The following is a 21,474-nucleotide window of genomic DNA, read 5'->3' as shown; positions in this document are numbered from 1 at the left end:
CAGGGAATATAATCCCTGCATCTAAAAGCCTTACTACTTCCTTTTGTACGACTTCCTCTAATTTCTCATTCAGGTTGCGTTGGGGTTGCACCACCGGCTTGCTATTTTCCTCCAGCAGGATTTTATGCATGCAAAGTGCTGGATTAATCCCCTGAATGTCTGCTATCACCCATCCAATAGCCTTTTTGTACTTTTGCAAGACATATATCAGCTTTTTTTCCTGTTCACCTGTAAGATAAACTGAAATAATTACAGGAAAATTGTTAGGAGGTTCTAGGAAAACATACTTCAAATGTGTTGGGAGGACTTTGAGTTCCACATTCGGTTTTGGGTCATCATTGGGTGCTTCTTCTTCATTCAACTCTTGATTTTCAGAATCAAGAGCCTCCGCTTCCTTTCTAACCTGTGGATCTTCATCCTCTGTCGTTCTTGACTGCGTAATGCATCTTTCTAATGAATCCTCTACCAACTTGTCATGTTTGTATTCTTCTGCCAACTCTCCCAGAACATCTACTTTAAAACATGAAAACATATCTTCCTTAGGGAATTTCAGCATCTTCTTCATGTTGAAAACCACTTTTTCATCACCAACTCTCAACATAAGTTGCCCTTCATATATATCCAGTATGGCTCTTCCAGGTCTCCCCAAAATCAGAGGGACCTCTGTGTTTTCTTGCATGTTAACCACAATGAAATCAACAGGGAACAAGAACTTGTCTACCTGAACCAGAACATCTTCTATAATACCTTCTGGGAAAACAGTACTTTGGTCTGCCAGTTGCAACGACACTGGAATGGATTTTATGATTCCGAGCTCTCCTTCCATCTTTTTGAACACAGAAAAAGGCATGAGATTTATTGAGGCGCCTGAGTCACACAGAGATTTTTGAAATTTGGTGTTGCCTATAGAACAAGGAATAGTGAAGCTTCCTGGGTCTCCACATTTCTGAGGGAGTTTATTCTGAAGAATAGCACTACATTGGGCATTCAATTGGACCACAGACATTTCTTCTAACTTCCTCTTGCTCGACAGAATATCCTTCAAAAATTTAGAATAAGCAGGCATCTGAGTAAGCACCTCAGTAAATGGAATGTTAACGTGCAATTGCTTTAGCATGTCCAAAAATTTCCCGAAACATTTATCAAGTTTCTCTCTCTTTAATTTCTGAGGGAATGGTAATGCTGGCATATGTTTGCTCTCTTCAATATCGACCCTTTCCTTCTCTTTATCTACTTCTGTCACCCCATTTCCAATTGGTACTCCCTGCTCCTCTCTTACTGCCTCTTCATTCTTAGTGGACTGGTTTTTTTGGTTTTTTAGCAGCCTCTTCCGGCGCCTTTCCACATCGCAAAGTCACTGCCCTTACCTCCTTTGGATTTTTCTCTGTGTCACTAGGAAGAGATCCCTGAGCTCTCTCAGACAACATGGTGGCCATTTGCCCCACCTGTTTCTCCAAATTCCGAATGGCTGAATTTTGAATGTCAAACCTCTCATCAGTTTTCATCACAAATGTCTTTATAATATCTTCTAGACTTGACTGATTTGGTTGTTGACCCTGATACTGCTACCTTTGCTGACTCTGGTATCCCGATTGTGCTTGTCCTTGGCCTCTAGGATTACTCTGCTGCCATTGGTTAAGACTACCATTTGCTGAATTCCAAGAAAATCCAGGATGTTTCTGCCCCATGGGATTGAAATTGTTACCGCCTTGGTAATTCCCTCTATTAAAATTCCCAATAGCATTTACCTCTTCATCTGAAAGTGGTCCTGTTTGACACTCGTGAGTTGGGTGTCCAAGCCCACAAAAATCACATATCACTGGTTGATCTGTTTGAACTTGAGCTACTGCCAGTTGTTTCACATCTTTGGCAATAGCAGCAATCTGATTCTGTAATGTGATGTATGCATCCACCTGATGTACCCCAACTGTCTTCTTTCTTTGAGCACCCTCTGGAAGCCATTGGTTCGCATCTTCTGACAGTTCATTAAGAATTTCAATAGCTTCATCATGTGTTTTCTTCATGAGAGGACCACCAACTGCATTGTTTAGAATTCTCCGAGAGGCTGGTGTCAGGCCTTCCCAGAAATTTGTCAATTGCATCCATGGCTCTATTCCATTGTGAGGGCATCTTCTCAGTAATTCCTTAAACCTTTCCCAGGCTTCAAACACCGTTTCCGACTCAAGTTGTCCAAAATTGTTGATTTCCTTCCTCATTCTTGCTGTTCTCGCTGGCGAAAAGTACTTGTCAAGAAATTTCGTTGTCATCTCCTCCCAGGTGCGAATTGATCCTGAAGGTAAACTTCTCAGCCAGATTTTTGCATCATCTTTCAAAGAGAAAGGGAATGCCCACAAGTAGATTGCATCGTTGGACGCCCTGTTGTAGTGAAAGGTGTTCATGATTTCATCAAAATCCATCAGATGACTGTTAGGATCTTCATTCTGCTTTCCTCTGAACACACAATTATTTTGAATAGCTTGGAGAACACTGTGCTTGATTTCGAAATTGTTGGTCGCAACTGGTGGACATCTCACACTGGATTGCATCCCATTGTAGTTCGGCCTAGCATAATCCCCAAGTAATCTTCCTGCCCTTCCGTCATGTTGGTCAACTTCTTCGATAGGAGGGCGGTTGTTTCTCCGGTTTCCAGCCCCTTCCCCAACTCCATCCACTAGAGGTGGGTCATCACGATTGGGGTTGAGTGGGTCATCATTAGCAATTCTTCTACTGTTTTCGTCCATGTTGTTTTGATTTGATGATTGCCCGAGACCCTCTCTGCAAGTTCTTTCCTTAGCAGACGTAAGGAGTTTTCTAATTCTGGATCGTACTGAATAATTTCCTGAGATGTAGATCGTGTCATACACGTAGCTAGAAAATAGTACCTGTCACCTACGGAAGAGAAAACTTGACCGGTTACGTTAAACTGAAAATAATAAATAATACTAATAAACTAAAAATAAAAGCCTGAATTAATACACAAGATACTATCTAAGTGTTAGTTGTTGCCAATCCCCGGCAACGACGCCAAAATTTGACGAGCGCAAATCACAATATAAATTAAGCGCTTCGCTAGTCAAAGATAGTATAGTTTAAGATCGTCTCCACAGGGATTGGTGTTACTAATAAATCAAACAAAGTCTTGCTTAGTATTATTCAGGTAATCAAATCATTAGAGTTTTTGTGGTGTAAACCACGAGTAACCAAGTTACTAGTGAATTAAAAGAGTAGTGAAAACGTGGAAATTTATCAAAGGTTACTATCAATAGGAGAATTAAGGGTGAATGACAAGACTGGTGCAATAGAAATATTCAGGATTAATAATCGTTCCGGGTTCTTTTCCTAAGGTTCGTTGACTCTTTCGATTTCAACGAATAATTAGTCCACCTGCAATATTCACCTCTTCTTTCGAATAAACTAAATATATTCAAGGATAGACTAATTTAAATTCAAGAACATATGCTAGAACTATCGAATGAATTTAATAGTAGGAAAACTCCTCTCGAATATCTTCCTATCTTGATTAAAGAAAGCTCTTACGATTACTCAAAAGAATTGCACTCAAACAACAATATACTAGCATAAATATTCAATAAAGTAGTTTTCTTTCGATTAACTAAAATAAGGAAAACATATGCATAACGTCCAAAACTCCAAACGAATATTCTAGCAAGAACGAAATCAATTCTTAAATAAGTCTCAAAACACCATGTCCGTCAAAACCCTACGATAAACTACTCCATAATAGCAAATGAAAACATAGTAGAAGAAGAAAGTAAACTAGAAGTCATTACAACCAACTGTTGATCCAAACTTTCGTATTGAATCAATTGTCGAAAGTAGCCAAGTCTTCTATCCAACTCTAAGCCTTTGCCCTCCAATGATAGCCGTCAAAAAGATGTGTTTTAGGTATTTAAACCCTCCAAAAATAGGCCCGGACCGAAATACCCTTCATAAAATTCGGACTAAAAATTCTGCACAAAATACACTACCGCGACGCGGGCTGCCCCGCCCTGTGCGTCGCGGCAGGGTAAAATTTCAGAGCCTCTGATTTCTTTTCAATTTGCTCGGCTGTTATGTATTTCACCAAATGATCAAATTGGTGCTTCCATTTGAGCTTGCCATGTAATGATTCACTTAGACAACATCTTTGAATTGGTTTCAACTTTGCTGGCAATGAATGCCACATAGACAAACTTTTGATTTCCATCCATTCTTGCTTTTTGTTATTTTGTCTTCAATTAATTCTTCTCCCCTTTGTTCAGTCTTCGCATAGCTTTTGTTTTCGATCCTCGAACCCGAACTCTTCCCGATTTATTTGTTGGACCTCTACTCAGACTTCAAAGTCCTAAAACCACAATTTTTAACACCAAACATACTTGTTTGCTCGGAATTAAGTCCTACACAAGAAACACACGTAATGAGTACAAAATACTACATTATAGCAATTAGAATTAAAATATAGTCATTATATATGTGAAAAATAGCTAAAAAGACATGTTCCTAGCCTATCATCAGAGACTAGAAAAATGTGACATCGGCTGATATTAAGGTATTGATGAAGATCAAGTGAGGGCTAAGGTAGTAACACAACATGTGCTCCCAAAGACACGAGGGGAAAAGAGTATAGAGGTGACTGAGGAAACAATACTGAATAAGGAATCTAATGATTAATGGAAAATAAGATCATTTGATTTATGAAATAGCAAGATGTGAGAACTGCATCACCCCAAAAACGCAACGGAACATGGATTGAATGAAAAGAGTGCGAGCAGTCAATGAGGTGCCTATTTTGCCTCTGGCACCCCATTCGGCTGAGGGGGTGTATGGACAAGATTCCTTGGTGAGTCATAAACTGTTGAAACTAGGAGGATAAGTATTCTAAGACATTATTACTATGAAAAGTACAAATAGAAACACCAATTGATTTTGTATTTCTACACAAAAACTCTTGAATACATAAAATAACCCGGAACGATCTTTCATTAAGAAAATCGAAGTAGATCTTGAATTCTTGATTAATCATCAATGAAAGTAACAATATAACGAAATTCTAAGGTTGAACTGGCTCTACTATGAGCCTAAATATTCGAACGAACGAATGTAAAAAACAGACTCTGCAGTACTCTTAGCAATATGTGTAAAGGTAGTGCAGGTGTGTTTTCCAAGTTGACACAACTCACAATCTAATGCGGACACACTAGATATACTAGGTACTATCTTTAGTTTGAATAAACTTGGATGTCCCAAACATATGCGAATTAAGTCTGGAGGATCTATACCTGGACATCTTTTGTGGAGGAATTAGGAGAGGTAAGGGCCCTGAGCCAATTGTTTGTCCCGTACTGTGGTCATGTATAAAAAAATAATCATCATTAAATATTATGACACAATTCAGGGCATGCGTTAAACGACTGATAGATGCAAGATTAAAAGGACAACCAGGGACATAAAGAACAAAGTTTAGAGTGATGGAGGATAGGAGTTAGCTTGTCTAGCTTTTTTTTTGTTGCTTTTGTTTGGATTCCATTGGCTAAAGTAACAGTGGGAAGAGATTATGAATAAATAATATTTGACAAAAGTGATTTGTTATCGGAAATATGATCCGAAACGCTTGAGTCAACGACTCATGGTCCAAAGGGTATTAGACTGTGAAACACAAGAAAAATAATTACCAACAATAGAAGTATCCGGCTGAGCAACCGAGACCACTTGTAGAGATGTTTGCTTACTTGCTCGATACTGAAGGAACTCATGGTATTCTCTTTTAGATAAAGAAAACCCCTGGTTACCTTTAGTGTCAGTCTGAGCAACATGAACATTCTTGGGTGGTTGACAATCCAGAGAACAACATATACCTTACGAGTGTGTCTAAGCTTATTGCAATAACTACACTTAGGACGAAATCTTTCAAAACGGTCCCTTGTCGATTCTCCATAGATTGGGATGTTCGTTTCGAGGACCCAAGAGTCAATGGTTGGTGATGAGACGACTGTGCAACTGGGTGGCGCGACTAGGCAAAGTAATCGAGAGAATAGTTCATCAACTGTAAGAACCGTAAGACTAGCCAAAATCTGATCACACACAGAAATAAGGTCATTAGGAAGTCGAGCAAGTGTAAGAACTAGGAACATTGTCTGTTATTGCTTAAGAACTAGGAACATTGTCTGTTATTGCTCCTGTTGTTTTTCAACACTGTCAGTGGCTGAGATCGACCTCTCAAATTTCTCCATGACTGCCTATACCTGTCCCAAGTAAGTATACAAATCCAGTTCCTGGTTCTTTAAGTTTGTCATTTGAGCTATCACATCATAAAAAATGAGATGTGATTGTTCCCAAACTGAATAACATGTCTGGAATTGACGAAAGAAGATCATCAATTTGGAATTAATAGATCGTCACATGAGATAAGAATCGTCAACCTTTTCCCACTGTGCTTGAGTCTTTTCATCTACCTCACTAACCTTTTTCGTTAAGTGATCTTGAACATGTTGACCCTTGCACCACAACTCAACCGTGGAAGTCCAAGCTAAATAGTTTGAACTTCCCATTAAGGGTTCCGGCGCAATCATAGGACTTGAATTTTCAATTTCCATATGTTTGGAGCCAAAAATATCAACCGCGAAAGACGTGTTAAATCGAAGAGATATCTAGTACATAACCGGCTGAAAACAGTGAAAAAAGGGTAAAACGTTACTGTAGCGGTGGAAAACACTATTCCTGCAGCTGTTATGCAGCAAAACCTTGCGGGTGGGGTCGGAACAGGAGGATGACCAGCTTAGACAAGGACCTTGGCTATGATCATGTCGCAAGACACATATTTGAGTGGCCGGAATAGGGTTTCGGCGATCGGAATCTGCATAAAAGTGGAGGGGATTGCTCGGAATTACTGTACGGACCCACTAGAAAAAGGATAGCTTGAAAAAAAGTCGGAAAGAGCTTCACGTGGTGGTGCGTGTGCCAGACGTGTCGTCGGGGCTCCGCGAGGCGCATGAGAGTGCGTGGAGGGTCATTTACCAGAGCAGTTGATTGGGGTTTGGTCGCCCGTGGGTGGGGCTTTGTGGTGGTGTTGGTTTTTGCACAACATTGACAGAAAGTAAAATGACACAAGTCAGATCTGAGGAGTCACAGGAAAGACACAACAATTGATCTTTTTTTTCTGTCCTGGATGTTTCTCATTGTTGCTCTGATACCATGTGAGAAGTAAAGACATGGGAAAAAGTCTTTTTATGATGTGTATCTAGTGTATATTATGACACTGAGCACACTGCACCCTATTTATAGATATATTCTTGAAAAATTTCAAGAAGAAGAGAAAGTATTCTTTGTATTTCTTGATAATTTACATCCCATGACAATGGGTATTTATACAATAATTCCTATAACTAAATAAAGAAAGAGAATATTACATAATCAAAGAGAATATTACACAATCATTACATAATCAATCTATATCAATTACTCACTATAATTATGCTAGGAAATCCGTATCAATCAACAACTCCCCCTCGAGTTGGGGCAAAGATGTCGCACGTACCCGACTTGCAACTAGTGTATGGAAAGTCCGTTTGGTGAGGCCTTTGGTAAACACGTATTCCATTTGCTTTCACGATGACACGTGGAACAAACTTAAGACACCATCCGTAACTTTTTTCTTTGATGAAGTGTCGATCAATTTCAACGTGCTTTGTTCGGTCATCTTCGAATTGGATTATGAGCTATGCGATTGCGGCTTTGTTGTCCTGATACAAGGAAATTTTTTTTCCTTTTCGGACAATCTCAATTCCTCTAATAGCTTTCGTAACTATAAAAGTTCCAAACACACGAGCCCATGGCTGCTATATGCCTTCCGCCCTTGTTCTAGCAACAACACTTTTGCTTCTTGCTTATCAGTGACCGGGTTTCCTCTGCGAGTGTACGATAACCGGATGTAGATCTTCGGTCGTCTAGAGATCTGCCCAATCCGCGTACGTAAAGGCTTATTTTGAGGTGACCGTATGGAGAAAAGTAGACCTTTCCACAGCGCGGACTTCGAATGCGCAAAATGCGAAAGACGACTTCCATATGAGGATCTCGAGGATCATGCATGAGGCCCGACTCACCGGTGGTCGAATAAGCTATATGGTCTAGTGTGAGAGAGATAAATGAGTCTTCCGACCGACCTGCGATATCTCTCTTATCAGTGACTTTCCAACTCAGCTTTGTAGTTTGTGATTGCTTTCCATGGGTGATTCTATTGGCTTGCAACTTTGTCGTACTAGTTTCTTTCAAGAGGTCCGAATATACTTTCTTTGGGAAATAAAGATTCCTTTGATCACAGCAACCTCGATACCCAAAGTATTGCAATTTTCCAAGATCCTTGATCTCAAATTCTTGAGCCAACAACTTCTTCAATCGGGTCATTTCCTCCTTGTCATCTCCTGTCATTACTATGTCATCAACATAAACTATGAGAAGAGTGAGTTTACCCTTTTGATGTCTTATGAAAAGAGTGTGATCAGCATTGCTTTGTTGGTAACGCAAAAAGAGATCATTGCTTTGCAAAATCGTCAAACCAAGCTGCGGGAGGCTGCTTTAGTCCATACAAGGCTTTCTTGGTCTGCATACCTTTCCTTGACTTTGTTTATTACCAAAACCGGAGGAATCTCCATATACTTCTTCTTCTAAGTCTCCATGAAGAAATGCATTCTTCACATCAAACTGTTGTAAGTCCCAATCAAGATTAGCTGCACAACACAAAAGAATTCTAATGGTGTTCATTTTTGCAACAGGGGCAAATGTCTCTTGATAATCCACTCCATAGGTCTGAGTAAATCCCTTAGCCACCAATCTCGCTTTGAATCTTTCAATCGAACCATCAGCTTTATGTTTCACAGTGAAGACCCATTTACAACCAACTAGTTTTTTGTCTGGAGGTGGTATGACAAGTTCCCAAGTCTCATTCTTTGACAAGGCCTTCATTTCTTCAAGCATAGCTTGCTTCCATTTGGAATCTGCAAAAGCTTCCCTCGATTACGGGGAATAGACACAGAAGAAATAGACAAAGCAAAAGCTCTATAGGAGGGAGACAAAGAATTATAAGAGACAAAGTTAGATAAGGGGTGTTTGGTGCAAGATCTGACTCCTTTCCTGTGAGCAATAAGCAAATCTAACTCATTAGGAACTATAGATGACTCACCAGATGAAGAAGGTTCGGCCTTCGGTAGATTGCATGATAGCTTCTTCTGCTCTATTCCTCCTTGAGCAAGTTATCAAATCAGGCCTATCCAAACGACTAACAGTTTCCCCCTGAATTCTTTCTCCAATTTCATTTTCTCTTGTTTCAACAGAAAAATCATCTCTTCTTCCTTATAATTCTCCCCGTGAAGAGGTGATGGTGTAATCTTGAAATAGGACTCAGATTCTCGAAAGGTAACATCCATCTTTGACGAAGGTTCTCCGGGAAGGAGGGTGATAACATTTGTACCCTTTCTGTGTTGGAGAATACCCAATAAAGACACACTTAAGAGCTCTAGGATCAAGTTTTCCGGAGTTCCTAGTGTGAACAAAGCAAACACATCCAAATATCTTGGGAGGAACAGTATAGTCATTTCTACCCTTTAAAGCTTCCAAAGGACTCTGAAAGTTGAGAGTTTTAAGTGGCATTCTATTGATGAGGTAGGCTGCTACTAGAATGGCATCCCCCCAGTAAGATTTTGGCAGATTCATGGTAAACAAAAGGGATCTTGCTACTTCTAACAAATGCCTATTTTTCCTTTCGGCAACCCATTTTGTGCACTAGTATAAGGATAACTAGTTTGGTGGATTATCAAAAGACTCCAAGTAAGCTCCAAAAGTTTTATTCATGTATTGATACCATTGTCAGTTCGAAAGATCTTTATCTTAGCCTCAAATTGAGTACAGATCATCTTATGAAATGACTGAAAACATGTGAAAACTTCACTTTTGGCTTTCAACAGATATACCCATGTTATTCTAGTGCAACAATCAATAAAAGTAACAAACCATCGACTACCAGACAAAGAAGGTGTTTCAGTAGGGCCCCATACATCAGAATGAATGGTCGAAAAAGGAATTGTGCTTTTATTGTCACTCAAAGGATAAGAGTTTTTAGTGTGCTTGGCATATTCACAAGCATCACAAGACAAAGATTCAAACTCAGTTCTGGAAAATAAACTAGGATATAACCTTTTTAAAGCAAAAAAGGAAGGGTGTCCCAACCGTCTATGCCACTGCATTATTTCTTGGTTGACATCCTTATTTGTTCCTAAATAAGCCTGACCAGAATCTCGAGCTCCATTGATCAAATATAAGCCATCATACAATCTACCACTGCCAATCTTCTTCCCTGTTTGAAGGTCCTTAAAAACACAATGATCAGGAAAGAATTTTACACTACAGTTTAGTGCTTTTGTGATAGCGCTAACAGATAATAGATTAACAGGAAAGTCAGGAACATGAAGAATGGATGATAAGGTAATATCAGGGGTACAAAGGAGTGAACCTGTTCCAGAGACAGGGGTTAGGGAGCCATTGGCTATTCGGACATAATCCCCTTTGGGACTAGGAGAGTAATTTTGAAGGCCTTTAGAAGAGCCTGTCATGTGTCTATTCGCACCAGAATCAATAATCCAGGAATTAAGCTGAGCATTAAAGGCAATACCTGACTGCACATAATTGAAACTAGCAACACTTGAAGAGTCAAGTTTGTTCAAAAGACGACGAAGTTGTTGAACTTCATCCGGAGACAAAGTCTCTCCAGAAGTAGCGTCTCTAAACGTCTCCACATTTTCTGCAATATTAGACTGACCAGCACTGATTTGTGAAAGAGAACTATTATCTGCTCCCTTTGTATCTCTCATAGTTTGAACAGTCATAGATCTAAATAATTTAGATGTGTTCCAAGAAATAAATATCTCACCGACAGGTGCCGTGGGTAAACAATGTCGAAAAAAGAAAAAAAATCTGAACCTGAAAAGTCGCCGGAAAACACGCCGTAAAAATCTGAAACAGTGGCTGCAGCCTATGTTGCTCGGACTCTTCACTTTCGGTGCCGCACCCGTGTCGACACGACATGGGTGTGGGATCCGTACCCGATCTGGTCAACCAATTTTGGGTACTTTGACCAAAATCGAGGGAGAAATTCCGGACAGATTCAATGATTTATGTAATCAAAACAAAAAGCTATGGTGAAATTGAAGAAAATGGAATAACTTGTATATAGAAATTTCTATGTCACTCCTTTTCCTTTTATCTCCTTCCGAGATTCTCCTCTTGATCAATATTTTCTCCTCGAAGCTTTCACATAATATCTCAAAATTTAGGTTTTATAACTCTATTTTTAGGATTTTGAATTATTTTTTGCCGAATCCCTGCACCCGTATCCGTACCAGGATCCGTACCCTCGTATCTTAAAATTTAGACCGTGACGAATCTGACCTCTAGATCCGTACCCGTATCCGACACCCGCACCCGAGTCCGAGCAACATAGGCTGCAGGTGCAAAATATTGCCGGAAAATAAAACTGCAGATCTCTAAAAACAGTAGATCTCGCTGGAAAAAATGGCAGCCACGCCGGAACCTTAATTTCCGGTGATCGGAAAAAATCAAAAACTGGTAGGGCTGACTCGGAATGTTCCAGTAACTCCAACGGAAGAAAAAAAATTCTGAAAAACTGACCGGAAGGAGCTTGTGTTGCGGACAGCCACCAAGAGAGAGAAAACTCGACCTCTTTGAGAAAAAAAAAGGAACCCTAGTGCTGCGAGGGAGATAACTCACCTCTAAAGGGCAGCAATGGCTCTGATACCATGTGAGTTTCAAGAAGAAGAGAAAGTATTCTTTGTATTTCTTGATAATTTACATCCCATGACAATGGGTATTTATACAATAATTCCTATAACTAAATAAAGAAAGAGAATATTACATAATCAAAGAGAATATTACACAATCATTACATAATCAATCTATATCAATTACTCCTATAATTATGCTAGGAAATCCATATCAATCAACAATTCTACACAGTACATACAATCCTTATCCATGTAGGACACTGAATACATTAATATTCTAAGAGATCGTAATATTTTTGCTATCATTTTCTAGTTTTGATCAAGTTGTAAATTTCAATCTATAAAGGACTTGTCTTTGGTTTGCAAAATGAAATGTATTAATGGAAAATGCTTCTTTTAGACTGGTTAACTTGTCAACCGAAAATGTAAAAAATTTCTCGGGACATAAGACAAGTATCTCATAAGATGTCTTCTTTTATTTGAGAGGTAGTTAAAAGTCTTGTCGATTGCAGATATGGACATTGTTTTCTTTGTAATTGGATTGATCTGCTGTTGCAATACTATGTTATGCTGATCTCGTGAAGAAACTATGTGGATTTTGAAGTTCACTAATCTTGACTAACTTATTTAGAAAGAAGCTGGCATTCCCAAAAAGCCCATCAAGGTTGAGGATATCCGTGGCTTGAGTAAGTTCTTTATATCCATATTTCCTTGTTCTTTATAGTGAGCCGTGGAAGCAACCACTAATGCTTGCATTAGAGTAGGCTGTCTAACGCGAGATGCTTTGAGTACTGGGCTGGCCTTTTTTAGTTTCGATTTCTTGTGTAAGAGTAGAATTTCTGAACTCTGCTCTCCATAAGCATGATCTGAGTTCCTATAACTTGCCTTAGGCTGTATTCTTTTTGTGCTCCAAACAGTCTTAGAATCTGTTGTGAATTTGCTTTTGACATCTTAATAGGGGATGCTGGATGGACTCCTGATCAATATGGTCATTCTCGGTTCAAAACAGTGAACTCCTTGTCAGATCAGAAGTCCTTGACTGCATTCATGCGCTCACTCCTGAAAGTAAATCTCTTGTTTTTTCCTTTTTTGTTGCCTTCATACATCTTGATTGAATATCTACCTGAAGCAACTCTGTTGGGTCTGATAAACATTTTAATGCCTATTGGTTTTAAATCATTAGTAAGAGACTAAACAAAGCGGAGTACTTATTTGAAGTATACGAAACATCAACCTAATGTAGATTTTGAAAAGAAACCTACATGCAACTGCATTCTTAACGGCCTCTGGAAAGCGGAGTACTTATTTGAAGTATACGAAACATCAACCTAATGTAGATTTTGAAAAGAAACCTACATGCAACTGCATTCTTAACGGCCTCTGGTCCTAACGTGAATGGACACTTACTCATATTGACAATAATGCAATTGTTCTTGAATGAATCCACAAGCCATTCATATAAATTAAGATTGATACGCTACCCTAACTAGCAATTAGCTAACATCATTATCTGGAGGCTAAAAGAAGAATCAAGTAATTGTTGTAGGTTTTCTTGAAAGTGAAAAGCATCATAAAAAATATTGTTTAAGATATCTTTACGGCTGAATGCATAGACAATCTCCTAAACTTGTATGAATTAATGTCTAGACACCTCTTCTAATTTCATTACCTATTAAGTACCAGACGTCTGCGCAAAATGTGCCTATTAGACACAATTTTGTTGAAAGTATTTAAGGGACGAAGCAAAGCAAAGTGATGGTATAGCTCGTCTTCAGTGTGAGGCAAGCGAGGTTGAAGAAGCGACTGCTTCAGTCAAACAAGCGTGAATTGCATTTTTTAAAATTTTAAAAAACAATTATTTTAGAAGAAAAAGAAAAGGAGGGAACTTTTTATGTGATGTTTATTAATCTGAATTCTTTATTAATTCCTGGGATCACAATTTGGTTTCGATTTTGCTTGTCCTAGGGAGGATTATCAGCTCCTTACTTCTTAAATTGAAAGATATGCTGGTAGATATTATTTTAGTCGAGTTCTTGTTTGTTTAGTCATTTTCTTTATTTATGCCATGTTCATTTAGATATTCTTCTGAAATTGTTCTTCACTTCAATGAAGTGTGCGCTGGCTTAATGCCCTAGGGCCCTTGTCGGTTGTTTGCACTCCTGGCTTTGAAAACACTGATTAGACACGAGGTGCTGACATGGCACAAAGTGTATATTTAGACTTAAATATACATATACTGTACATATGATATACATATACTATACGCATAATATACATATTAGTATATAAGTTTTGTATATTTGGGCTACTGCCGATAATTAAGTTTGCGAAGGGACATAAACAAAAGAATCCCATACTTAAGTATCTTCTGCCTATATTAGGTGGCCTAGGCTAAATTTTCTTTCTTTTCATAAGTTTGGAATTCTTGTTTCTTTTTGGCAATCATTTTTGCAGCACCACTCTTTTTTTTTTCCGGGAACCTTCCGACACTGTGCCTCTTTTCGGTGATTATTCTGAAAACACTGTGATTACCAGCCACTATTCCAGCATAGAATATTAATCAAGACATTCTCCAAGACTTCGTCTTCTATCTCTCTTTCTATTAATGATATCAGAGTTCGGGTTTGGGTATTGAGTACTCATCTGATATAGAACTTTTTCACTGTTGCAAAATAATTTGTTCTGCTTTTCTTCATGATTTCAGTGTCTAAACATTGAGGTCTCATCTAAACGTTGAATGGTTTGTCAGTGGTAGGAGAAGTTTTTCTTCTCTTCTTTTTCTTCATTGTTGGAGTCTAGTTTTTTTTTTTTTTTTCCTCTGAGGTTTAAATTTGCTATAATTATTCCAGCAACTCTTTCAGTTACACTTGCAGCAAACAATTCCTGAAGTTTTAATTGCTATCAGCAACTGTTTCAGTTACTCTTCAGCCAACAATTCAACTATGCTGATGATATCCTGGAATTTTGTGTTACTGAACCTCTTATGTGGTTAAGAATCCCTTCCTTCCCATGATTAGCTATAAAAAGCAATTTCTTTCACCGTGCAATTATCAGTCACTATTCTGAGAACAGAATCTAGCACTTCTTTCCTTGCTCATGATTGTTGTGTTACGGAGGTACTATTCAAGAGATGTGTACTATTCTAGTTTCTTCAGTATTTCTTGTTTAATAAGCACCATTCAGTTGTTTCACCACTTTGAGTTGAGGGAGGCATTGAAAGCAATAGATTTATTAAGCATATTGTAGTATTCTTCATAATTATGTTATTCTGGAGAATAATTAACAATAACTAAACAACACTAGGTGATTTCTTCCTATCTGCCCGAGTTGTGGGCGAAGTCACCCGGTGTTGGTAGGAGGTAGCAGGTACGTGGAACAGTTGAGGTGCACGCAAGTTGGTCCCCGGGCACCACCGTCATAAAAAGAATTAACTATATTGTGTAGCTCATACCTCACATATAAGGAGCTCTCTTGTATGTTAGCGCACGATTTATTTTCAGCAATATTTGTCTCTCTTCATCTTTTTCCTTTTCATAGTTTTACTAAGCAATCCCCTTCGAGCTGCTGGTCTCTTTAACATGAATGTTGACCTAGGCTGAACTTGGATAAGTGCTTAGTAGATTAGAAGTACCGAAACCATAAAGTTATACAAGGGTTGAATGCTAGGCGTCTAAGGCTCAATGCATTGACAAGTAGAGTGTTGTGGAAATAGATGTGTGGTCACACAAGATTGGACAAAATTAAAAAAAATGCATATTAACTAGAGAATACAAGTACAGCATATGGAGTTCAAAATGAGATACGATCGCATGAAATGGTTTGTCCATGTCCGATGTAGATATCCAGTTGCACCAGTCTGTAGGTAGACATTGTGCTTATTGAAGGTGTTGAAACAATACGAGGCCGCCTAATCACATACAGGGACATGTCAAAAGACCTACAAACTAATGAAATCTATAAAGGCTTAGCTTTAAATAAAACAGATTGAAAGTAGAGGATCCATATAAGTGTTACCAACTTGTTGGGATCAAAGCTTTGTTTCTGTATCATTTACATTAGGTTCAGGAAGAAATAAGTGTGAGATTTAGAGAACCTCCAGCTTTAGACAGCTGTACTTTAATTTAAAAAATACTTACTATTGGGGGGGGGGGGGGGGTGTAATGGGCCCGAATGTAGTGGAATATATAGACCGTTCATATCGCAAGCCTCAACTAGTTTGAAATTGAGCATAGTTGGTTGAGTGCTAGCTTGCTTTATTAAAGCTTTTGCTGCACAAGGGCCAGCTAGCGCTGGGTTTAATTCACTGCTTCTCTATTTAAATGGGCACATCTTTATTGAGTCTTTTCCCCTCCTGAGCAGATAATGCATGACCATCCTGATTCTTGGCCGTTCAAAGAACCTGTTGATGCACGGGATGTTCCCGATTATTATGACATCATCAAAGATCCAATAGGTAATTGATATTTGATTTTTGTTCCACTGGTGGTTGTTGACAACCTACTTAAAATTTTGTTGAATTTCCTCTTCTTTTTTTTTTATTTGTAAAATTTAATTGTATATCTCAATTTCGAAGCACCGAGCAGTTGCGACATGAATTTAAAAGACAAAGCTCTAATGAGCTCGCTAGATGGTCATTCATACGGATTACATCTTGTTTTCTCGACAAATATGTTTCTCTCAAACAACTGTTTTCCAATCTATAGTCGAGTTCAACATTCCTTTAGAACCTCTTGTATTTGCCATATGATGCAAGTGCAGTTTTTTTTCTCACGTGTATGCTGCAATTCTTCCAGGCCAATAGTTCTTGGGCACATATCTGACTGTTCCCGAGTTCATTGTACATACACCTAATGCGTATTCCCTTCTTCCTTAGCTACTTGACAATGTAAAATGTAGGTTATTGTTTCTTTTTCTCCTCGATTCAATCCGTCATATTTTGAAAAGCTGATGACATTTGTGTCATCATTGAGGATATGATGATTAATCATTTTATTTTATCTTCCATTTATCCTTAAAATATGATACCATGTCATTATTCTTGGAACGCTCATGGCCATGTATTTTGACACACTCTGGAGGCTGCATGTTTGATTCTGGACGAATGCTGCTACTATCAAAATTGCTTCTTGCCGTCTCTTATATGGAAAGTAATTGTCTTTGAGGGTATGGTATTATGCATGAACCCTGCCTTATGGTATTATGCATGAACCCTGCCTTTGTCCCAGTAAGCTACTGTATGCTCTGCCTGCCCACGCACAACTTGATTTTTGCTGCGCTTCAGCTTTATATAAACAAACTAAGAAGGCTCACAGCCTATCAATAGAGCTGATATCGTCATATTCGTTGCAGTAAATAATATCCAAATTACGCAATACAGTTAAAAGGAAAAGACAAACTACAAGCATAAACCTCTTCCCTATCTATCTACCTCCTGAATACATTGAAACTTATTCTAGCCACTGGCTGATCTTGATTGACTTCTTGCCTGATGTGAAATTCCCTTTTCTTTTCTTCCTTCTGTGAAGCGGAAGGAAAATAAGCAAGAACTTGCTGGATTATTCACTTAAGTTATTGGGGTTTAAATAACTACATTTACATGTTCTAAAAAGTAAATGAAATTATTACCTAATTGCAATAGGAAGCCACCTACTTTATGTACATGTATTCTAGAATATTTACAAGGATTCTAACACTCCCCCCTCAAGCTGGTGCATACAAATTATATGTACCGAGCTTGCATATAACTTGTTATGGGACCGGCTACTTGGTGAATATGTCGGCAACCTGATCATGTGACTGCGCGATCTTTGTGACAATGTCTCTTGAGAATACCTTCTCTCAGACAAATCAATCTTTATGTGTTTGGTCCTCTCGTGGCTTCGATGTAATGTGGAGTGCAACCTCATTATCACACACAAATTCCATTTGTTTAATTTCCCCAAATTTTAACTCCTTCAGTAGTTCCCCAAGTAGAACATATTATCCAAGGTAGATCGTCTGAGCGGTGACCCTCCCGAATCTGAATCTGTATATCCTACAACTTCCTGATGTATGAAGAGTTCATGAGCCGTTTGTTTCATTTTGGTTTGATTTGGACAAATGGGCGTCTGATTGTCCCATGCAATCTTCCATTGGCTTATCTTTCTCCATCAAGATTCAAATCTAAATGCTCTTTTCCCCTCTGGACCCCTCTTTTATTTTCATTGTTCATTAAGTTGTTACTTTTTGTTATGGTTATGTACCATGCAGATTTAAAAACAATGTCGAAGCGGGTTGAGTCGGAGTTATATTATGTGACATTTGATATGTTTGTGGCGGATGTGAGAAGGATGTTTGCTAATGCTCGCACCTACAACTCTCCCGAGACCATTTACTACAAATGTGCAACCAGGCAAGTGTATTTCTCTTTAATGCTCCAAATATCTTTCTTTTTTGCCATTTTGATTTTTATGATTTTATGCATCCCTACAGGCTTGAATCACATTTCTCAAACAAAGTCCAAGCTGGTCTGCAATCTAGCATCAAGATTCAGTAGGAAGTTCGTTAATTAGCTATTTAGGTTGATTCTGGTTGAAGTGACTGCACTTGAATCTCGTCATAACTGATGCCTTCTCGTATCATTATAGACCCCGGGGTGGGGTGAGGATATTTGTATAATTTGTACACTAAGTAGATGTATAATAGTTATTTTATTTGTGAGTTTGCACTAGTTGTGTCCCAGTGGCTGGTGGTACTCCAGTAATCTTATACTAACGCCAAGGTGGTAGTACATGTTTTTTTTGTTAGTAAAAGCTGTCACTGACAGGCATACTTGTATTAGTGTTAATGGGCCTGTTAAATTGTGAAAGCAATTAGGGATATGTGACTTGTTTGGTTAGCAACCGTCGTATCCAAGTTGACTTTTGAGATCGAAGCATCAGATAGGCACTTCGCTCTCGCTCTCTAAATTGATATAAGTGAAGTAGATAATTAGTATACGTGAAGGTCAAGATAGTTTAGAAAGATCTCGGGGCAATTGGCGCGAATGCCCTTCAAATGCGCTGGTCTTTAATTTTTGCCCCCGTAATGCGTGGTCCTTAATATTTGCCCTTCTAAGCTAAAAGATAATAAGAAAAAGACTTTACTATCCCTACCCATAACATATAAAAATCTAAAACGTAATGAACCCCAAACATTCAATTAAACCTATCCATCATTTCAACAACAAACCTTTCAATCGTTCCATCCTTCCAACATTTCACCGGAGAAATCTCCATTGATTTTCTTTGCTACAACATCGAAAAAGATAAAATATATAATATATAGCGTTTCAATTGAATGTAATTCAACTCAATTTCATGCTTTATTAAGTTTAGATTTGTTAATATTTGAAAATAACAACAAATCATCTTCTATGAACTAAACAACCGATATGCAGTTGAGATTCAACATTGCGAATCATAATTTTACTCAACAACATAGAATTGATCAAATTTATTGCTTTGTTCGATTTTTATTAGTTTATACGTTCCATTTGATTAGTATACAATGCTCGATGACTTAGACTTGAAATTATAGTAACTTCGGTTGACAAAAAATAATCGAGCAAAGTTAGAACAAGTATGTCGGAGGAGGAAGTTTACTTTACAAAAGAACAAAGTATCTTTGTTAGAGGCAAATTTCATTTTCATAAGCAAAATAAAAAAAAAATACACAAGTATTAAGAATTAGACAAGTATGCCGAAGGAGGCGAGAAGTTTACATTAGAAAAGAACAAAAGTATTTTGTTAGCGGCAAACTTTCATTTTTATGAGCAAAACAAAAATTTACGCAAGTGTTAAGAACTAGAAAAGTATGTCGGAGGAGGCGCGAAGTTCACTTTACAAAAGAACAAAGTATCTTTGTTATAGGCAACTTTCATTTTCATAAGCAAAATAAAAAATTACACAAGTGTTAAGAATTAGACAAGTATCTTGAGGAGGAGCAGAATTTCACTTTACAAAAGAACAAAGTATCTCTGTTAGAGGCAAACTTTCATTTTCATGAGCAAAACAAAAATTTACACAAGTGTTAAGAGCTAGAAAAGTATGCCCGAGGAAGCAGAAGTTCACTTTACAAAAGAACAAAGTATCTTTGTTAGAGGCAACTTTCATTTTCATAAGCAAAATAAAAAAGTACACAAGTGTTAAGAATTAGACAAGTCTGCCGTGAGGAGGCGAAGTTCTCTTTACAAAAGAACAAAGTATCTGTTAGCGGCAAACTTTCATTTTCATAAGCAAAATAAAAAAATACACAAGTGTTAAGAATTAGACAAGTATGGGAGAAATGAGGTTCACTTTAAAAAATTACAAAATATGCGTGAGAGGCAAACTTTCATTTTTCATAACCAAAACAAAAAAATACACAAGTGTTAAGAATTAGACAAATGCCGGAAAGAGGAGAAGTTCACTTTAAAAAATTACAAAGTATGCCGTGAGAGGCAAACTTTCATTTTTCATAACCAAAACAAAATATTATTAACAAAACAACACCAATAACACATAAGATTGCATAAAAATCAAAATTATTAACAAGACAATACCAAAAAATCAAGACACATATAAATTAACTTAATTCATGAAGTTATGCCGAATAAGCATAACTTTATGCCGGAACCGACATAACTTTAGTTTCAAAAATCATAAACTCTGCCGGACCCGGCATATGTTGCCTCAGACAAACACATTCTTCACAAAAATCAGATTATTAAAGAAAAACAGCAGTAACAACATAAAAAGTTGTTCACATGCAAAACTTCAAAGATTCAAGAAAGAGAAAACCAAAACGCATATCAAAATCAGGCTAAACATATTACGACATTCAAAAAATCAAAATATATACATGGGGAACGAAACTAAAGTTGAAAAAATCGTAGAGACACTATAACAAAACACTATAATTTTAAATAAAAAAGGATCAATTAAATATAAAAAATGACGAAGAACAAATTATGCTGTTAGAGGCAAACTTTCATTTTCATAAGCAAAACATCAAGTATACAAGTGTTAAGAACTAGAAAAGTATGCCGGATGAGACAGAAGTTTACTTTACAAAAGAACAAAATATCTTTGTTAGAGGCAACTTTCATTTTCATCAGCAAAATAAAAAAATACACAAATGTTAAGAATTAGATAAGTCTACCGGAGGGGGCAGAAGGTTCACTTTACAAAAGAACAAATTATGCTGTTAGAGGCAAACTTCCATTTTCATAAGCAAAACATCAAGTATACAAGTGTTAAGAACTAGAAAAGTATGCGGATGAGCGAAGTTTACTTTACAAAAGAACAAAGTATCTTGTTAGAGGCAACTTTCATTTTCATAAGCAAAATAAAAAAGTACACAAGCGTTAAGAATTAGACAAGTCACGAGGAGGGCGAAGTTCATTTACAAAAGAACAAAGTATCTTTGTTAGAGGCAAACTTTTATTTTCATGAGCAAAATAAAAATTTACGCAAGTGTTTAGAACTAGAAAAGTATGCGGAGGAGGGGAAGTTTACTTTACAAAAGAACAAAGTATGTTGTTAGAGGCAACTTTCATTTTCATAAGCAAAACAAAAACATTATTAACAAGACAACACCAAAAAATCAAGCACACATAAATTAACTTAATTCATGAAGTTATCCGGAACAAGCATAACTTTATCCGGAACCGGCATAACTTCAGTTT

At 37.6% G+C, this 21,474-nt stretch overlaps 1 protein-coding gene and 1 non-coding gene across 2 annotated transcripts; both read left to right on the top strand.

The window, feature by feature from the left end:
- Positions 1 to 369: 369 nt before the first annotated feature.
- Positions 370 to 18,666, top strand: LOC132051454 (histone acetyltransferase GCN5-like). Its single transcript, XM_059442514.1, has 6 exons — positions 370 to 377; positions 12,420 to 12,475; positions 12,748 to 12,854; positions 16,149 to 16,242; positions 18,039 to 18,180; positions 18,261 to 18,666. The coding sequence occupies exons 3-6, from the start codon at positions 12,837 to 12,839 to the stop codon at positions 18,322 to 18,324; spliced, it is 318 nt and encodes a 105-aa protein (XP_059298497.1). The 5' UTR covers positions 370 to 377; positions 12,420 to 12,475; positions 12,748 to 12,836; the 3' UTR covers positions 18,325 to 18,666.
- Positions 2,113 to 2,219, top strand: LOC132055015 (small nucleolar RNA R71). Its single transcript, XR_009414481.1, has one exon. It is a non-coding gene; the product is annotated as a small nucleolar RNA R71 (small nucleolar RNA).
- Positions 18,667 to 21,474: the final 2,808 nt, after the last annotated feature.

This window comes from Lycium ferocissimum, chromosome 4 (genome assembly GCF_029784015.1).
Source record: "Lycium ferocissimum isolate CSIRO_LF1 chromosome 4, AGI_CSIRO_Lferr_CH_V1, whole genome shotgun sequence".
Taxonomy (NCBI): Eukaryota; Viridiplantae; Streptophyta; class Magnoliopsida; order Solanales; family Solanaceae; genus Lycium; species Lycium ferocissimum.
The sequence above is the reverse complement of the archived record's forward strand: the minus strand, read 5'-3'. Positions and strand labels throughout refer to the sequence as shown.